The 15,654-nt window shown below is 36.9% G+C and overlaps 2 protein-coding genes and 1 pseudogene across 2 annotated transcripts in view; 2 read left to right on the plus strand and 1 right to left on the minus strand.

Annotated features, from left to right (window-relative positions):
- LOC125663561 (receptor-type tyrosine-protein phosphatase alpha-like) overlaps positions 1 to 5,028 on the minus strand; it is a 90,362-nt gene extending 85,334 nt beyond the window's left edge. Inside the window, exons 1-5 of the mRNA XM_056163851.1 lie at positions 4,940 to 5,028; positions 4,206 to 4,448; positions 907 to 1,149; positions 355 to 492; positions 98 to 238 (exon numbers count right to left, since the gene is read on the minus strand). Coding sequence (XP_056019826.1) covers positions 98 to 238; positions 355 to 492; positions 907 to 1,149; positions 4,206 to 4,448; positions 4,940 to 4,994 — 820 coding nt within the window. The 5' untranslated portion in view covers positions 4,995 to 5,028. The remainder of the gene's footprint in view (positions 1 to 97; positions 239 to 354; positions 493 to 906; positions 1,150 to 4,205; positions 4,449 to 4,939) is intronic.
- Positions 5,029 to 8,493: 3,465 nt separating this feature from the next.
- On the plus strand, positions 8,494 to 10,892 carry LOC125677850 (uncharacterized; annotated as a pseudogene).
- Positions 10,893 to 11,059: 167 nt separating this feature from the next.
- Positions 11,060 to 12,266, plus strand: LOC125655087 (uncharacterized). Its single transcript, XM_056163885.1, has 3 exons — positions 11,060 to 11,486; positions 11,699 to 11,783; positions 12,137 to 12,266. Exons 1-3 carry the CDS (start codon positions 11,115 to 11,117, stop codon positions 12,214 to 12,216), a joined length of 537 nt encoding a protein of 178 aa, XP_056019860.1. The 5' UTR covers positions 11,060 to 11,114; the 3' UTR covers positions 12,217 to 12,266.
- Positions 12,267 to 15,654: the final 3,388 nt, after the last annotated feature.

The following is a 15,654-nucleotide window of genomic DNA, read 5'->3' on the forward strand; positions in this document are numbered from 1 at the left end:
ACAAGCATTTCGTTTTCGTTTCACATCCCAGGCTACTTTACAAATCATTTGTTTTTTTCTCATAATTATAAATTTATAATAATGACAAATGACTTACGTCTGTTACAATGTGTTCCTGTCCATCCATTACCACATCCATAGTCACATTGTCCAGTGGTGTGATTACAGGACAGGTTGTCTCTGCAGTGTCCAGTACACGTAGATCTACACTGTAAACCGTAATATCCAGCTGGACAGGCTACGAAACATTTCATTCCTTTGATAAGTTGTACCTTGTCATATTTTATATCATATAGAATATATATACTCTGAAGTATCAATAGTATATCAATGATGTAGCATACGTAATCTTACATGTGTTACAAAACTCCCCCATCCATCCTGCAGTACAACCCAAACACATTCCGTTGACAATGTCACATCTCAATTCCTGACAGTTGTTTGGGCAGGGTAGATCACAGTTATATCCATACAAACGGAATTCTTTACAACCTATATATATATATATATATATATATATATATATATATATATATATGATACAGAGAAGATATGGCATTTTATTTACACATATTAAATGGATTTTAACTGTAGAATAATGTAGCATATCGTGGAGATCAGGGTTAGAATAGGTCCCCAGTACCCCTTGCTTGTCGTAAGAGGCAACTGAATGAGGTGGTCCTTCGAATGAGATCGCAAAAACCGAGGCTCACAGCAGGTGTGCCACGACAAAGATCCCTCCCTGCTCGAAGGCTGCACGCACCGAGTATAAATCTAAATTCTGCAGCCCTTCACGGACAATTGTGACACTCCATATGAGTGAAAAATTATCGAGCGGGACGTTAAACAATTTTCAATCAATCCAATCAATTAATCAATCAATAAAATGATGTAGCACAATATTACCTGTGACAGTTACTTCACATAATTCAGTGTAAACTAGGTCTGCTTCATACCCGGTAGGATAAGTTCTTCCGTCAAGTCTTTCATTGTAAAATATAACGTAGCGTCCATGTTTAACACATGTTGTACTGAAATCCAAGGTCGGTAACTCCTGTCCGTTCTTGTAACATAGATACCCATTCTCCTTTATAGTTGTGTTCGACACATAGAGTGAAAAACCAGCAAAACGGCTTCTTTGTCTCATCACTGAAATTATCAATTTATGAGAAGATGAAGATAATGATGGATGGAAAAGCTTTCAACTACCTCATTGATTTAACAGCCTATATTTAGAAACGAGCTGGGAACATTTAATAAACAATTTAATGAAAATTGGGGGAAATATATATTGCTTTTAGATGTGTATCAGATTATACAATTGTGACAGCATGAACTAATTTTGACAGCATTTGAGACGGCAACACTACGTCACACTGTATCAATGACTGTAATCAAACTAGTGTACCGTCGCCATAACGATCAAAGAGAGATGACCATTTCTCTAAGTCCTCTGGATAGAGTGCAGTGAAGTTCGTTTACAAGTTTATTTACACTATTTACACATCATTAAAGTTCACCACAAACATTCTAGAATCGTATGTAAAGTAATCCACAATTCAACACATATCCCCTTTCTTATGTTCACTACTTTACTCTACTGCCTACTACTACTACTACTACTACTACTACTACTGGACTTTTGCGAGAAGGAATGACTTTTACAGTCAACGACTGACTTTGACGCAAGCGTAATATACGGAAACCTTTTTGTGACATATCTGTACATACATGAATAAGTGATGAACCGATGCATTGTACAGAAATGTTAGTTGTCCAAAGAGTACCGAGTTGTCCCGGTTCATTTGCATACACGTACTGTTTCTGGAACAGTAAAGTCTATGTGATTTAATTTCGCCATATATTCCTCCTGCTCACCCGCTCCCATGAGGATCCGGGTTAGAATAGGTCCTCACTACCCCTTGCTTGTCGTAGAAAGCGACTAAATGGGGCGGTCCTTCGGATGAGACCGCAAAAACAGCAGCTGTGGCACGATAAAGATCCCTCCTGCTGAAAGCCCATAAGCGCCGAACACAGGCCTAAATTTTGCAGCCCCTCACCGGCAGTGGTGACGTCTCCATATGAGTGAAACATTCTTGAGAGGGACGTTAAACAATATTCAATTAATTCTGCACCCCCGGAGCCTTAAGGATGGAGTAAAAATTGATCAAAGTTAAAACATCTTCCTTATAACTTCACAGGACTCACGACGGGTGTGACCGGTCGACAAGGGATGGTTATTCCTCCTAGGGACCTGATCCCACCTCTGGTGTGTCAAGGGGTCCGTGTTTGCACAACTATCTATTTTGTATTGCTTATAGGAGTTATGAGATTGAAAACTGTTCGTTATCTTCACCTTTAATCTGTAAGAAAAAACTAAATGGATAGATCTAGGCCTCTACCGAAATTGTAATTTTTATGATCTCCGGGGTAGACGTACTGACTCCAAGGCGGGGCCAAACTTGGTATATATAATGTTTATGTGTAAACTATTTTTGAATGTTATTGATAGCATAAATCTTCTTTAATACTTTGTCGTGGGCCTCTTGTTAGTTGGATATTTTAGATGAAATAGTTGCAGTTCCATCCCTGCTAAGTTCTGTTTTTATATGTCAGTATTGAAAAGATTAATCGGGCACGTGGACCAGAGTGAGGACTTTCATAACGCACTAGGATTGCTTTTCAATATTTACGTCCAATATTCGTGTTTATTATAAATGAAGACCGAATACGTACTTTATATTGATATAATAAATAGATATAAAATCAACGGGGTTCGAATTGACTGCTACGTAACATGGCTATCTTTAAAAACGAAATCTTTGAAGTTGGGAGTTTTCGGTTCACATGGGGATTTGATAAATGTTTGAACAAAAATATACTGGGGAAATTTGCTACGATGTTTTGATATGATGCAAGAATACAGCGACCTGCGCTGTAAATCGAAGATTCTTATAAGGGCTCTGTAGCTCTCTGGTAGGACGAACTATTTTCCAAGAGAGCTACATATCTGCATTAGTGGAGATGCACATGTAATTCCGAATTGTCGGTACGCTTAGCATGCACTGTGCTGTGATTAAATAAACCTGTATAACGACTTCATACATTTTTATGATAAAAGAAAACGCAAAGCTCTTGCATAATAAACTTACATGTACATTCGATTGATCATGTTGCGATGACTTTTTGTAAAGTTTGAACATGAATCAATTTATCTGTACGAGTTAGGATTTTACACCTGCAATGTATGCATGCATGCAAAAATGAAATGAATTGTTTTTATATTTTGATAATTGTCAGATAGATAAAAGAAGTTCAGGCTGTTTAACCTAATAGGCGTACTATAATAATATCGTAACGTACAGTGATCTGAACACGCTCACCGTTGCTTAGAGAAATACTACCATATCACTAGAAATGCTACACGTGGCTCTCTAGCGAAGCAGTAGAAATTCCTTACAAACTGTTCACTACTACTACTATTACTACTCCTGTATATAGTTATTGGGCATTGCTCGCGAGGAGCAATACATTTTGACCATTACATAATAATACGATATTGCTCGCGAGGAGCAATGTTATGTAAACAAATGGCTAGCGCTATAAGATATAAACAAAACATAATGAAGTAATTAAATACCTCCACACTAGATAGTGTAAGGCATAACAAAAACAATATATAAAAAACGAAAATATGTTGGTTTTTTTTAACAAAACCTAGAAAAAGGAGTATACAACATTTCTAGTTCAGGTGATTATACTCTAAAAGTGAAGTGCACAGTTTCAAAGAAAACATATTTTGTCTGTATGAAATAACATAAAATTATAACCTAATAACTCTGAAATCGTGCAGTAAGTGAAAATCATGAAAGAATCTTCATTATAAAATATATTTCCATAAAAGGATAATTACTGTTCGTTATCATCGCCTTTCATAATGGAGGAAACTTGGATTTACGGAAAAGTTGTCGACGTTTTGAAAGTGTTTTATGTAGTACTGGTTTATAGACAATAGGGCCATGCTCCTGGTATTATCCAGGAAAGATACCATACAAAGGTACAAAGAAATATCTTTAACTAAAAAAAATTAAAGCTTCTTTCAGTGGGAATGAGACTGAATTTCAGCTCCTGAAAAGGTACTGATAAATCTCAGTGTAACTATATCATTCATAATCCTTAAACTGAGTTTTATTGATCATCATTACCATATTGTTCTCCATAGTCCTTGAACTGTATTCTGATGCTGAAGATGCTGAGTACTTTCTCAAGGTCAACATACCACCATGTCCATTCATCTGGAGTTGTAGTTCCAATAGGTGTTGTCCTTGTACATGTGTTAATGTCTCCATCCACTGCACGGCTGGATTGATACTGCTGACATGTTCCAACGTTTTGGCAGCCGGGTACCTCCATAGCCTGCTCTGTCTTCTTATTCTGAGATACGATTTCTGTAAATGAAGAAACCTATTCTATTGCTATATGAGTGTGGAAATAATCACCTTTTCACTTATAAACATAATTTTAATCAGAACAAGTAATGGTGGCTGCATCGTCATAATTAATCAAAAAATTGAAATGTACATGTAAACTTTATAGGGTTATTCCAGTGATGCAGTAAAAAAATGATGTGAAATGCATTCATATTTTCCAATTTGAGTGAAACATAATAATCATGTTGCAAATTTATACAATATAAACTACACTTTGATGTACGACGGTAAATGAATACTAGTTAAAATTCATTTAGCTTCATTACATTGTGTGTAGAAAGCTAATTTGGAATAGGTGGTGCACTGAACTGTACAAAACGGGAACCTACCTTGTTTCGGTTTGGTTCTTGGTACGGTGTATCAATATTAGTAACAACACTTCACTAGACCGTATTACGAACGAGAAAGTTAATAGTGCGATAGATATAAACAATACATTGTTTACTTACGGTAGCCATAACACAAAGTCAGTATCATTGATACCAAAACGATAAGTGTCTGCATATTCAAATTCTTAAAACAACAAGGAAGTTTTATTTGTAAAAAAAAATAAGGTGATCAACAGTTGCCATATTTCTTATGATGAACATGATGAAGTTTAAAGTTTTCCAACGTTAACTCTCTGCAGAATTAAAATATATGATCGGAAAAGAAATTTTTAAACGTTTATACAAATTTTGGAAAGACGGAAACGTTTGAATATATGTTAATTTGTTTTTAACTCACCTGAGCTGACCCGTTGTCCGTCGTTTGTCCGTCTAACTGACCGTCTGTCTGTCCTTCCGTCCGTCTGTCTGTAAACTTTTCATAATTTCGATTTCTCCAGAACCACTGAACCAATTTCCATCAAACTTCGTAGAAATCATCCATTGGTAAAGTTCTGCTTTTAAATGAAGGACCATGCCAACTTCGAAGGGGAGATAATCACAAAAAGGTGAAAATAGGGTGGATTCTTTAAAAAGTTCTTCTGAAGAATCATTGGGTCAGAAGAACTGCAATTTACATGAAAGCTTCCCGACATAATGGAAAATCAAGTTTTCAAAATCATGATCTCCGGGAGTAGGGTAAGGCCACAATAGGGGATCACATTTTTACATGCAAATATATAGGGAAAATCTTTATAAGTCTTCTTCTCAAGAACACTGGACCATAAGAGTGGATATCCTGTAATAAAGTAGGTTTAAGGTTGTTCACATCATGGTACCCAGGGATAGGGTGGTGGCTGCAATAGGGGATCAAAGTTTTACATGCTGATATATAGGAAAATCATCTTCTGCAGAACTCATGGGCCAATTTTATGCAAACCTGGTACAGATCATTCTTGGGTGAAGGGAATTCGTTTGTTCAAATGAAGCTCCATTCCCAAAATGGGAGATGACCACAAAATGCAGAAAATAGGGCGGGGTCATTTAAGAATATTCTTCTCAAGAACCACTTGGCCAGAAAAGCTGCAATTTACACGAAAGCTTCCTGATATAGTGGAAATGCAAGTTCAAAATCATGACACCCAGGGATAGGATGGGGCCATAATAGGGGATCAAAGTTTAACATACAAATATATAGGGAAAATCTTTTAAAATCTTCTCAAGAACAACTGCACCAGAAAAGTTTATATTTACATGACAGCTTTCTGACATTATGCAAATTAAAGTTTATTAAAACCATGGCCCTCGGGGGTAGGATGGGCCACAATAGAGGATGAAATATTTACATGGGAATACATATGGAAAATCTTTAAAGATGTTTTTCTCAAGAACCACTGGACCGAAAAAGTTTACATTCACATGAAAGCTTCCTGATATAGTGCAGATTAAATTTTCTTAAAATCATATTCTCCGGGAGTAGGGTGGGGCCACTATAATGGATCAAAGCTATACATACAAATATTATCGCATATCCTAGCTTGTCTTGGATATGCGCATTTACCTCCGTAACTGTATCATTGCTACTTTTTACTGAAAAGGGAAGGTTCTTCTTATACCATTCTGGGAAATCTAATTCTGCAATTGTCTAATATATCTTGGCATTACACATTACTTCCTCTCTGGAGCATTCTTCCAGACGGCGTGGCCACTGAATTTTGTGCAGCGTAAATTGGCTGATATATCTACTTTAAAATGCGTTCTCGGTGACAAGTGCAGGTAATGACATTTTACACATTTGTGCAGTATAATGTGATTTTACCCCTAGAGGGTGAATCTATTTATCAAAGTGATACGGAGCCTTTCATTTTTTATTGCTGTGCTATTTTCCGGCATCCCAAGGCCACTACCCCGGGTTCTTAGAGTCATCCACGTCACGATTTGCGGGATATTAGCCGAACACAGAAAACAATGTGACGTCATACGCAAAGTCGTCAGTCGTCTGCAAACAAATTCAAGGTAAGACGTGTTTGAGGTATCTCCTCTGAAAATTTATAACATTCTATCATTTGTTTAAAAGATTTTCTTTACAATTTTCTCGTGCGATGTGATAGCATTTCTTAAAAGGTAATCGTAACATCAAACTCTCCAATGGCCACATAATTTGCAGCTTTCACTTGGATTTAACTTTTCATTTTTTGGCGTCTACACGTGGCTCAAATCTTCAACTTCCAATTTTCCAATCCTGCGATATATAGGGTATTTATTAATTTCATTAGTTTCTTGTTTTTGTATTTGCATTACTCAACGAGCAATATTGACAATGCCAAAGGGGAAGAGCCAACAACCCACGCCCGCAGTTAAGTTGAGGAGGCGCCCTAAGGGTACTGGCGGGTCGGACAACGCTACCTTAGTTCCTGCCCCAAGTCAACTAGCAAGATAACCATCAAAAATGGGCCCCAGATCCAATCAACGCCGTTTATCAACGAGCAATTGTCTCAGGTGTCGCAAGCCGTAGCGGACATCATATCCAGGCAGTCTCAATGCATGCCCATAGAGCCCCTCCTGCCAAGCATGCCTGCGGATGAGCCGAGTACAGGTACAGAACCTGAGATATTTTCTAGTAACTTTCTTGTTCAAACGCAGAGTTATGACAATGATTTGGGGCACATGGTGACAAATAGATTGAAATACAAAATTGTAAATGGGGAATATATCAATTTGGGGTTGTTGGTTGAAAATTCTGAGGGGTTTGATACCAACGATGACACTAAATATTTTTCCATGAAAGACGGTAGCCTTACTTTGGCCTTTAAGTCCAAAGCCAAGGTCATAACCGATATACAGGTGTGGACTGAGGCTTTCCTAATCTATGCGTCAATATATGCTTCAGCACATCCTGAGAGTAATGTCCAACTATTTAAATATATCCATATCATTAGGCTGGATGGGGGGGGGGGGGGTAGATTTAAGACCTTAGGATGGCGCGATTATGATGTTCAATTTAGGTTGAAGAAGGAGGCTAACCCCTCCCTTACATTTGCTGTTGTTGACCAAGAGTTACTCAGTTCGGTGGCTTTAGAATTGTTGCAAAGTTTTACTTATGGGTTTAAGCTTTGTTATCAAGGACCACGTGTTGCCACTGATTGTAAAAATCTTAAATCCATGGCTGGTTTAAATCATCAAGCGATTCAATTAGTCAAGGAGATTTCATTGGGCAGAGTTGCAGGTCCATTTGACCACCCCCTCTGCAGAACCTTAGGTTATCCCCAGTGGGCATGGTTCCAAAGTAGGGGGTTGTTATAGATTAAATCACCATTTATCCCATCCCCCTGGAAATAGTGTCAATGATCATATAGATAAAAGAGCTTTGTTGAATTTTTGTATTAGGGCTATTCCATCTGGTAGGACTTTTGTTAGAAGGCTATATGATGCTACTTTGGAGACTGTCAAGACCACATCACAAGCGTAGGGTCGGTTTAGAAATGAGGGTAGACAGTGAAATTTGGGTAATGTTTTTAGAGTGCTTTAATAGAGTAACATCATACAGAACAGTAGATTGGACAAATGATTTTGATTTAGTTGTTTACTGATAGTGCAGGAAGTGTGCAATTAGGTTGTGGTGCTATTTTAGGCCAGCAATGGACATTCATGCGCTGGCCAGCTCAGCGGGAAGGGTAAGAAATGATTAAGGATATTACTTTTAATAATAATAATAATATTTATTTATATGGCGCCCTACATGACTATAAATAACCACTCTAAAGCGCTGCACACAATAAAAATGATACAGTATGTTATAAACGTAGTAAAAGGAAATCATAATAGCATTAAGACAGATAATATCAAAACATTGCTAGAAAAACATCAATAATGTGAAGTAAAATTACTAAAATCTAAAACATGATATCCATGAAAACAGTTCCACGCCGTGCAATCAAATGCTATAAAATACAATAGTTGAAATAAATATACAATTATACACTTGAAAAAGTCGTGTAAAAATGATGGTAAAGAAAACATCAAGATTTAACCACCTATAATACTAATAACATGCAAGTCTAAAAAGATGTGTTTTTAAATGTTTTTTTTTTTTAAAGTGTTCAAATTCTGACAACGGCGGAGGGTATCAGGCAGAGAGTTCCAGAGTGTAGCTGTTGCCACATCCAAGCGCCTGTTTCCATATGTGGAGGTTCGACATCTAGGTCTGTCTAATGTCAGTGAAGTTTCAGATCTTAGGGAACGATTCGGTTTGTAAACAGTGATCACCTTCTCCAAGTATTTTGGTGCCATCTTCTGAATCACCTTGTATGCGTAGAGGGTAATTTTGTATTGACTGCGCCTGTCAATAGGAAGCCAATGTAAAGAAACTTTTCTGGAGTTAGTACCAATAACTATGGCTTTCGATATTTGGGGCAAGCAACTAGCTGACAGGCGAGTAATCCTCTCTACGGATAATCTAGCCGTTGTGTCCATTCTCAATTCCAAAACATCCAAATCAAAAGGGTCATGCATTTGCTGAGGAAGTTAGTTCTGCAAGGGTTGGTGTACAACATTCAGTTTAAGGCGTCCCATATCACAGGCCGGCATAATGTTAAAGCTGATTCTCTTTTTCGACAGCAATGGTCACGTTTCCGGCCAGCTTTCCGGACTCATAGGAACAATAAATAGCAATTCCCCAGTCTTTTTCTGCAATTGATCTACAACGTAGATCTCAAGAGCTCTTGAGTTACTCCATTTCCGACAATACTAGGAAGTTGTATGACACGGCACTGAATGTTTTTAACACCTTTTGCAAGGCTTACTACCACGAAGAAAAGTGGCCTCCTCATTCTCATGAATTAGTAAAATTCGTGTCGTACCTATCATATAAGCAACACAATTAAATCTTACATATCTGGGTTATCATATTTTTGAAGCTACACAATGTCCATGATTCAACTCAATCGTTTTTACTCAGAAAAATCCTGGTCGGATTGACCCGTAAAAACCCGTGCGCTGACGACAGGAAACCACTTACATTGGATGTCTTGTCGAGTATACTTCGCTTGCTGCCTACAATTTGGAAATCCCCATATGAATCTGCGCTATTCTTGGTCATATTCACAACCGCTTTCTTCGGGTATTTCAGAATGGGAGAACTGGTTCAAAATTCAGTGCATGACACTGGCCATGCTATTCAAGTTAGGGACGTAACCTACCTAGAACACAATATTACAGTCCCCATTTTCCTTAGACACTCAAAAACTGACCAAATTGGAAAGGGGGTAACTATAACGCTATCTTCTACGCTTCAGTCTATGTGCCAAGTGCGCACTATGCGATCATTCATGCAATTAAGATCCAAACTCCCACAACCATTTTTTGTCACCTCTCGGGCAGACCAATGACTAGGTACAAAGTAGCGTCTGTTTTTAATATGGGTATAAGTAATTTAGGGTTAGACACCCGAGGATACAAAACCCATTCCTTCCGCACCGAGGCAGCTTCCTCTGCTTAGGTCATGAGAACTAGCGAACAAGATATTGCTAGTAAGGGCCGGTGGAAATATCGCTCAGGAGGGGGGGGGACTAAAGTATACTGATTAAAAAATTAAAACATATTCTAATTGTAGGTCCAAAAAGAATTTGGATCATTGGGTCGTCGTCCATGATTAAGCATGCTTTTTGCTATGCTAGAAAATCTCCATTTGGTGTCAACCTAGAGTTAGCCCGCCATAATGCTACCATATTTTGGCAAGGCAAAGGGAACATGAGACTGGAAGAAATTTACCCTAAAGTTAGGACACTACCGAAGGTAGAAGATGTCCCTCACATGCTATTTATACATTGTGGGGGCAACGACATCCCAATGGACAAAGGGGCGAACTCAGCTGACTTGCGTTTCATGCTAAAGGGTGCGTTGAACAGCATTACTACCATCAACAATATTGATTTGGTCTCAGATACTGCCACGTCTTCACTGGAGGGGGGATAAACCAAGCTGCCATGGACAAAATAAGAATTCGAGTAAACAGCCATGTGGTTACTTATTTGCTTAGGTCAGGAAGGAAGTACATCAGGTATCTAGAGCAATCTAATTAAGATTAGATCCTTTGATCCGCTCATCTACTATCGCTACACAAGGATCTAACAACTCTCCATAAGAGATCATCTCAGATTGAACTTTTGCATTGACCAATCAGCGATCGGCTTGAGAATCGTCGGTGCGATTGTATATTCTCGGAAACGACGACTTCCGAACGTATATATAAACAAGTAAAATGGCTACGGCCATACCAGTCTCACCGTCCACACCACGCAGGATATATAGTTTATGTAATATTTGTTGTCTGTGCGAGTTTTCATTTCTAATAAAAGAAGTTGATCGAAACGGTACTGCGACATGGAAGAAGCTTTCGAAGCTGAAACTTAGGCTGACCGATGAGAAAAAGGATACCATACAGAAGATCATCGAGTTGCCGCCACACTCGGAGGGAGTTTGTGTTAAATGTTTCGCGAAAGTCGAGAAAATCATTAAATATAAAAAAGAAATCGATAACATCATATCCGTTTTCAGGGAAAGTAGGCCCAGGTTCAAAGCCAAAACTCCGAGTTCATCAACTAGAAAGAAAAGAGTTTTAAGATCACCGCAGGTTTGTGAATCTTTGTGAAACTATTATAATAATTGAAGTTGTTGAACTGTTTCGTAATACAAGAAACATAAAGTTTAGGCTTGTTTTAACATGAAAGCAGAATAAACATTTTGTTTTTGCCCTAAGCCTTACTTTAAGCAATGATATGAAACTTTATCAACTTTGATATACACTGTATATATTTTAATATATCTGTTATTGAACATTCGTAGGTGTGTCTTCCTGAATCCAAACATGTTTGCAAAGACCCTGAGCGCACTTCTGAAATGACAATTCCTATTATTTCACAGCCTACTGGTATGTATTTCACAAGTGCACAATTTAATAGCACTGTTCATCACTGGTGAAGCAGATGCATTAAGAGGTCGAGATAAAGTTCAATTTATTGTGATGTTGAGATGAAAAATATTAAATTACTAGGCCCAGAAATTTCATCTCCAAATTTGAGACACTTTACCTAAAGTGTGTTTGGGTTAAAACATCTGGTTCCCAGTGTAATCTTGTTCCCAGTGTACCTATTATCTGAATTTATTTCAGTATCACAATAGTCAAATTGACAAGTCAGAAAAAAGGGTTTTAGTAAGAGATTATCAAGAAATTGGATTGCTGATTGTGTATGCATTCTTTGATGATCAATTAATATTTTAAAGAATTGCTACAAGATTCTCTTTCCAAGCAAAACAAAGGAGTTTTAGAGGAAGGTATAGTGACTGTAAGAGCATGTACTTAGCTTGCATCCTATTTAGAAATTCAAAAACTGTGTATTGCTTATTTAGATCTGTTTCTGGCTATGTTTAAATCTAAAACTTCATAGTTATTTCGGATTTCAAACATTTCGGTTGAGCATCACTGAAGAGACATTATTTGTCGAAATGCACATCTGGTGCATCAAAATTGGTACTGTATAAGTTTTACATTATGACCCCTGGGTCGAGGCCTCTGCTGGTGGACTGTTAGTCCCCGAGGGTTTCTATAGTCCAGTAGCTAAGTACTTCGTTACTAGCTTGAACATACGTATGTATATTTAATTGCTGTTATAAAATTTAGAAATTCATTTCAAAATTAAGGATTATCTCCCTCATGCATAGCTCTTATCCTTGGACGAATTTGGCTCCACTTGTTTGGCACGCTGTTTTTGGCTATATTTAGCTCTAAAACTTCATAGTTATTTCGGATTTCAAACATTTCGGTTGAGCATCACTGAAGAGACATTATTTGTCGAAATGCGCATCTGGTGCATCAAAATTGGTACCGTATAAGTTTTACATTATGACCCCTGGGTCGAGGCCTCTGCTGGTGGACTGTTAGTCCCCGAGGGTCTCTACAGCCCAGTAGCTAAGTACTTCGTTACTAGCTTGAAAATACGGATGTATATTTAATTGCTGTTATAAAATTTAGAAATTCATTTCAAAATTAAGGATTATTTCCCTCATGCATAGCTCTTATCCTTGGACGAATTTGGCTCCACTTGTTTGGCACGCTGTTTTTGGCTATATTTAGCTCTAAAACTTCATAGTTATTTCGGATTTCAAACATTTCGATTGAGCATCACAGAAGAGACATTATTTGTCGAAATGCGCATCTGGTGCATCAAAATTGGTACCGTATAAGTTTTACAATGAGAACAACGGTGCTTAATGTATGTTGTGGAAAGCAGGCTCATTGAATAGTTTATCAAAGTGGGGTTTATAGGGAGGTGGACAAGTTGACTTCACAATTGTCTGAAAATACTTGACAAGCCAAAAGAAAATAATTTGTACCCCCACCCTAAAATGAGTTCAGTGTTCTGTATAGGCTGAACCTAAAATTCTAAGTTGCGTGAAGGGGGGGGGGTGGGTGGGTGGGTGGGTGGGTGGGTTGGTTTCATCCTTTATCAGTAATAATAAATAATAATAATGATAATATTCTTTATTTATACAGGATTGCACAATTAGTTGTATAAACTAGTTTACATTGTGGTCCTATCTATAACATATATACATATCGAGAAAATAATATATCACAAAGCATGGAAATATCAAAATTTATATACATACAGATAAGAACTAAATGAAAAGAGACAATAAACACACGAGTATCATTGAGTGTCAAAATAATGTTTTAGATAGGCTGATTTAAAAGATGTGGTAGTTGTACATTTTCTTATAAAATCTGGTAACGAGTTCCATAAAATTGCTGCTGAAATGATAAAAGATCTTCTAAAATATTCAGTTTTGGCTCTTGTAACATAGATAAAATTTGTAGAGCTCTGTCTTGTATTTCTTGTGTTTACCTCATTCACAAATCTAAAAACATGTAAATACTCTGGAGTCATATGATGTAAAACTTTAAACATAAGAATAATTTTTCGATAAATAAAATAGTCAATCAAATGCATCCATCTCAAATTTGATAGCATGCAAGAAGTTGACACTGAATGAGGTACTTTGATATGTAAAATGATTCTTGCTGCCCTCTTTTGTAATTTAAAAAGCCTATCAATATTTGTCTTGTTCTTTGTATCCTGCCATACTGTACAACAATAATTAAAATGAGGAAAAACAATAGTATTGTAAATTTTGAGTAGTGCCTCCTTTGACATAAAAGTACTCAATCTCCTTAAAACACCTAGTTTCTGACTAAGTTTTTTACATAAGGCATCTGTGTGATAAGACCACGTAAGACATTCATCGATGTAAACACCTAAAAGTTTGGCACATTTGACATTTTCTATAAAAATTTCACCAACATTAATACAAAGGTTTCTACATTTCGATAATTTCTGTGACGTTCCTATTAAAATACATTGTGTTTTCTTTAAATTTATTGTCGATTTGTTCTTATGCATCCATTCCATAGAATTTATAAGATCATCCTTTATTTTATTTTTTCAATTACATCTAAGGATTTATCAGAAACATCTTACGTGGTATCATCTGCATATATATTGACTGTAGAGTGCTTGAGACATGTTGGGTAGTCATTTACAAACAGAATAAAAAACAGAGGACCCAATATAGAACCCCGAGGGACTCCGATGGTAACATTGTTTTCCTTTGAGATGTCAGGGGTTTAACGACGATGCTAGCCTATAAAAAATTCTAAATTTCTAAGAATATCTAACTTTTTTTTAATATACATGTACTCTTAAGTCTTATTTTCCCCAACACAGTTAAAAATATTCATGAAGGAAATGATAAATTAATTTACCTTATGATATCTGTTCACATACATATCTATATCATTTTATATCTATGTTCTTTTTATGCATTTATTTATTTCAATATTCTTTTTATTTTAAACATAACACTTGATCCACCACTCCATTTCTAGTAAAGGAGATTAATCTGGAATATCAACAATGAAAAACTCTAGATCTTCTTCCTAAGTTTGTGTTAACAACTATCCTGTCTCAGCCTGAATTGAATACTGTTCATATTAGATAGCCTTCAAAAAAAGAAAATACATGTATATACGTTTCATATATGCAAATCTTCATTTGAATCAGTTTTAAATGATACAAGGGATTTTTAAAAGGTCAAGCCAGTGCAGACGATAGTGTTTTTAAAGTTGGTGTTTCAATGGAGATTATCATGACCTAAGGGCCTGCATGCACTTTGACATATGGAAGCCAAAAAATAGGTAAAATTACATCTTAAGCATGGGTCCTGTTGCAGGATTTTATATAAGTGAATATAATAGGAGTTTTATTAACAACCCCCTACCCCCCCCCCCCTTGAAAGTTTATGCCGAAAGTATCTATAGATGCGTGCAAGATATTACCACTGACAGAAAAGTGTAACACTATCATCCAATTGCAGTATTTTTTCCATTAGCTGTTCCCCTTAGGAAAATGTCATGAGATTTGACAAATATATCTATTTATGACAACATAAACAACACATCCGTCATAGTTCAGCATCAATACACACCTCAGAATGTCTGAGCCTTTGAAATTTTCGTGGTTTTTGGTCTGAGGCGGACAGAAAATGAAGTTGGCGGCCATTTTTAACCACTGTGTTAAGACTTAACACAGGTACTGGAGGTGGATTAAAGTTAACACAGTGTTAACAGAAACTCACATTTTGAAAAACAGTTAATCACATGGTTAACTTTAACACAGAAGTTAACACCGAGTTCACACTGTGTTAAAGTTAACCAGCTTTCGGAAAACCGGGCCCTGCTCAAC

The sequence above is a fragment of the Ostrea edulis genome, chromosome 4, assembly GCF_947568905.1.
Source record: "Ostrea edulis chromosome 4, xbOstEdul1.1, whole genome shotgun sequence".
NCBI lineage: Eukaryota > Metazoa > Mollusca > Bivalvia > Ostreida > Ostreidae > Ostrea > Ostrea edulis.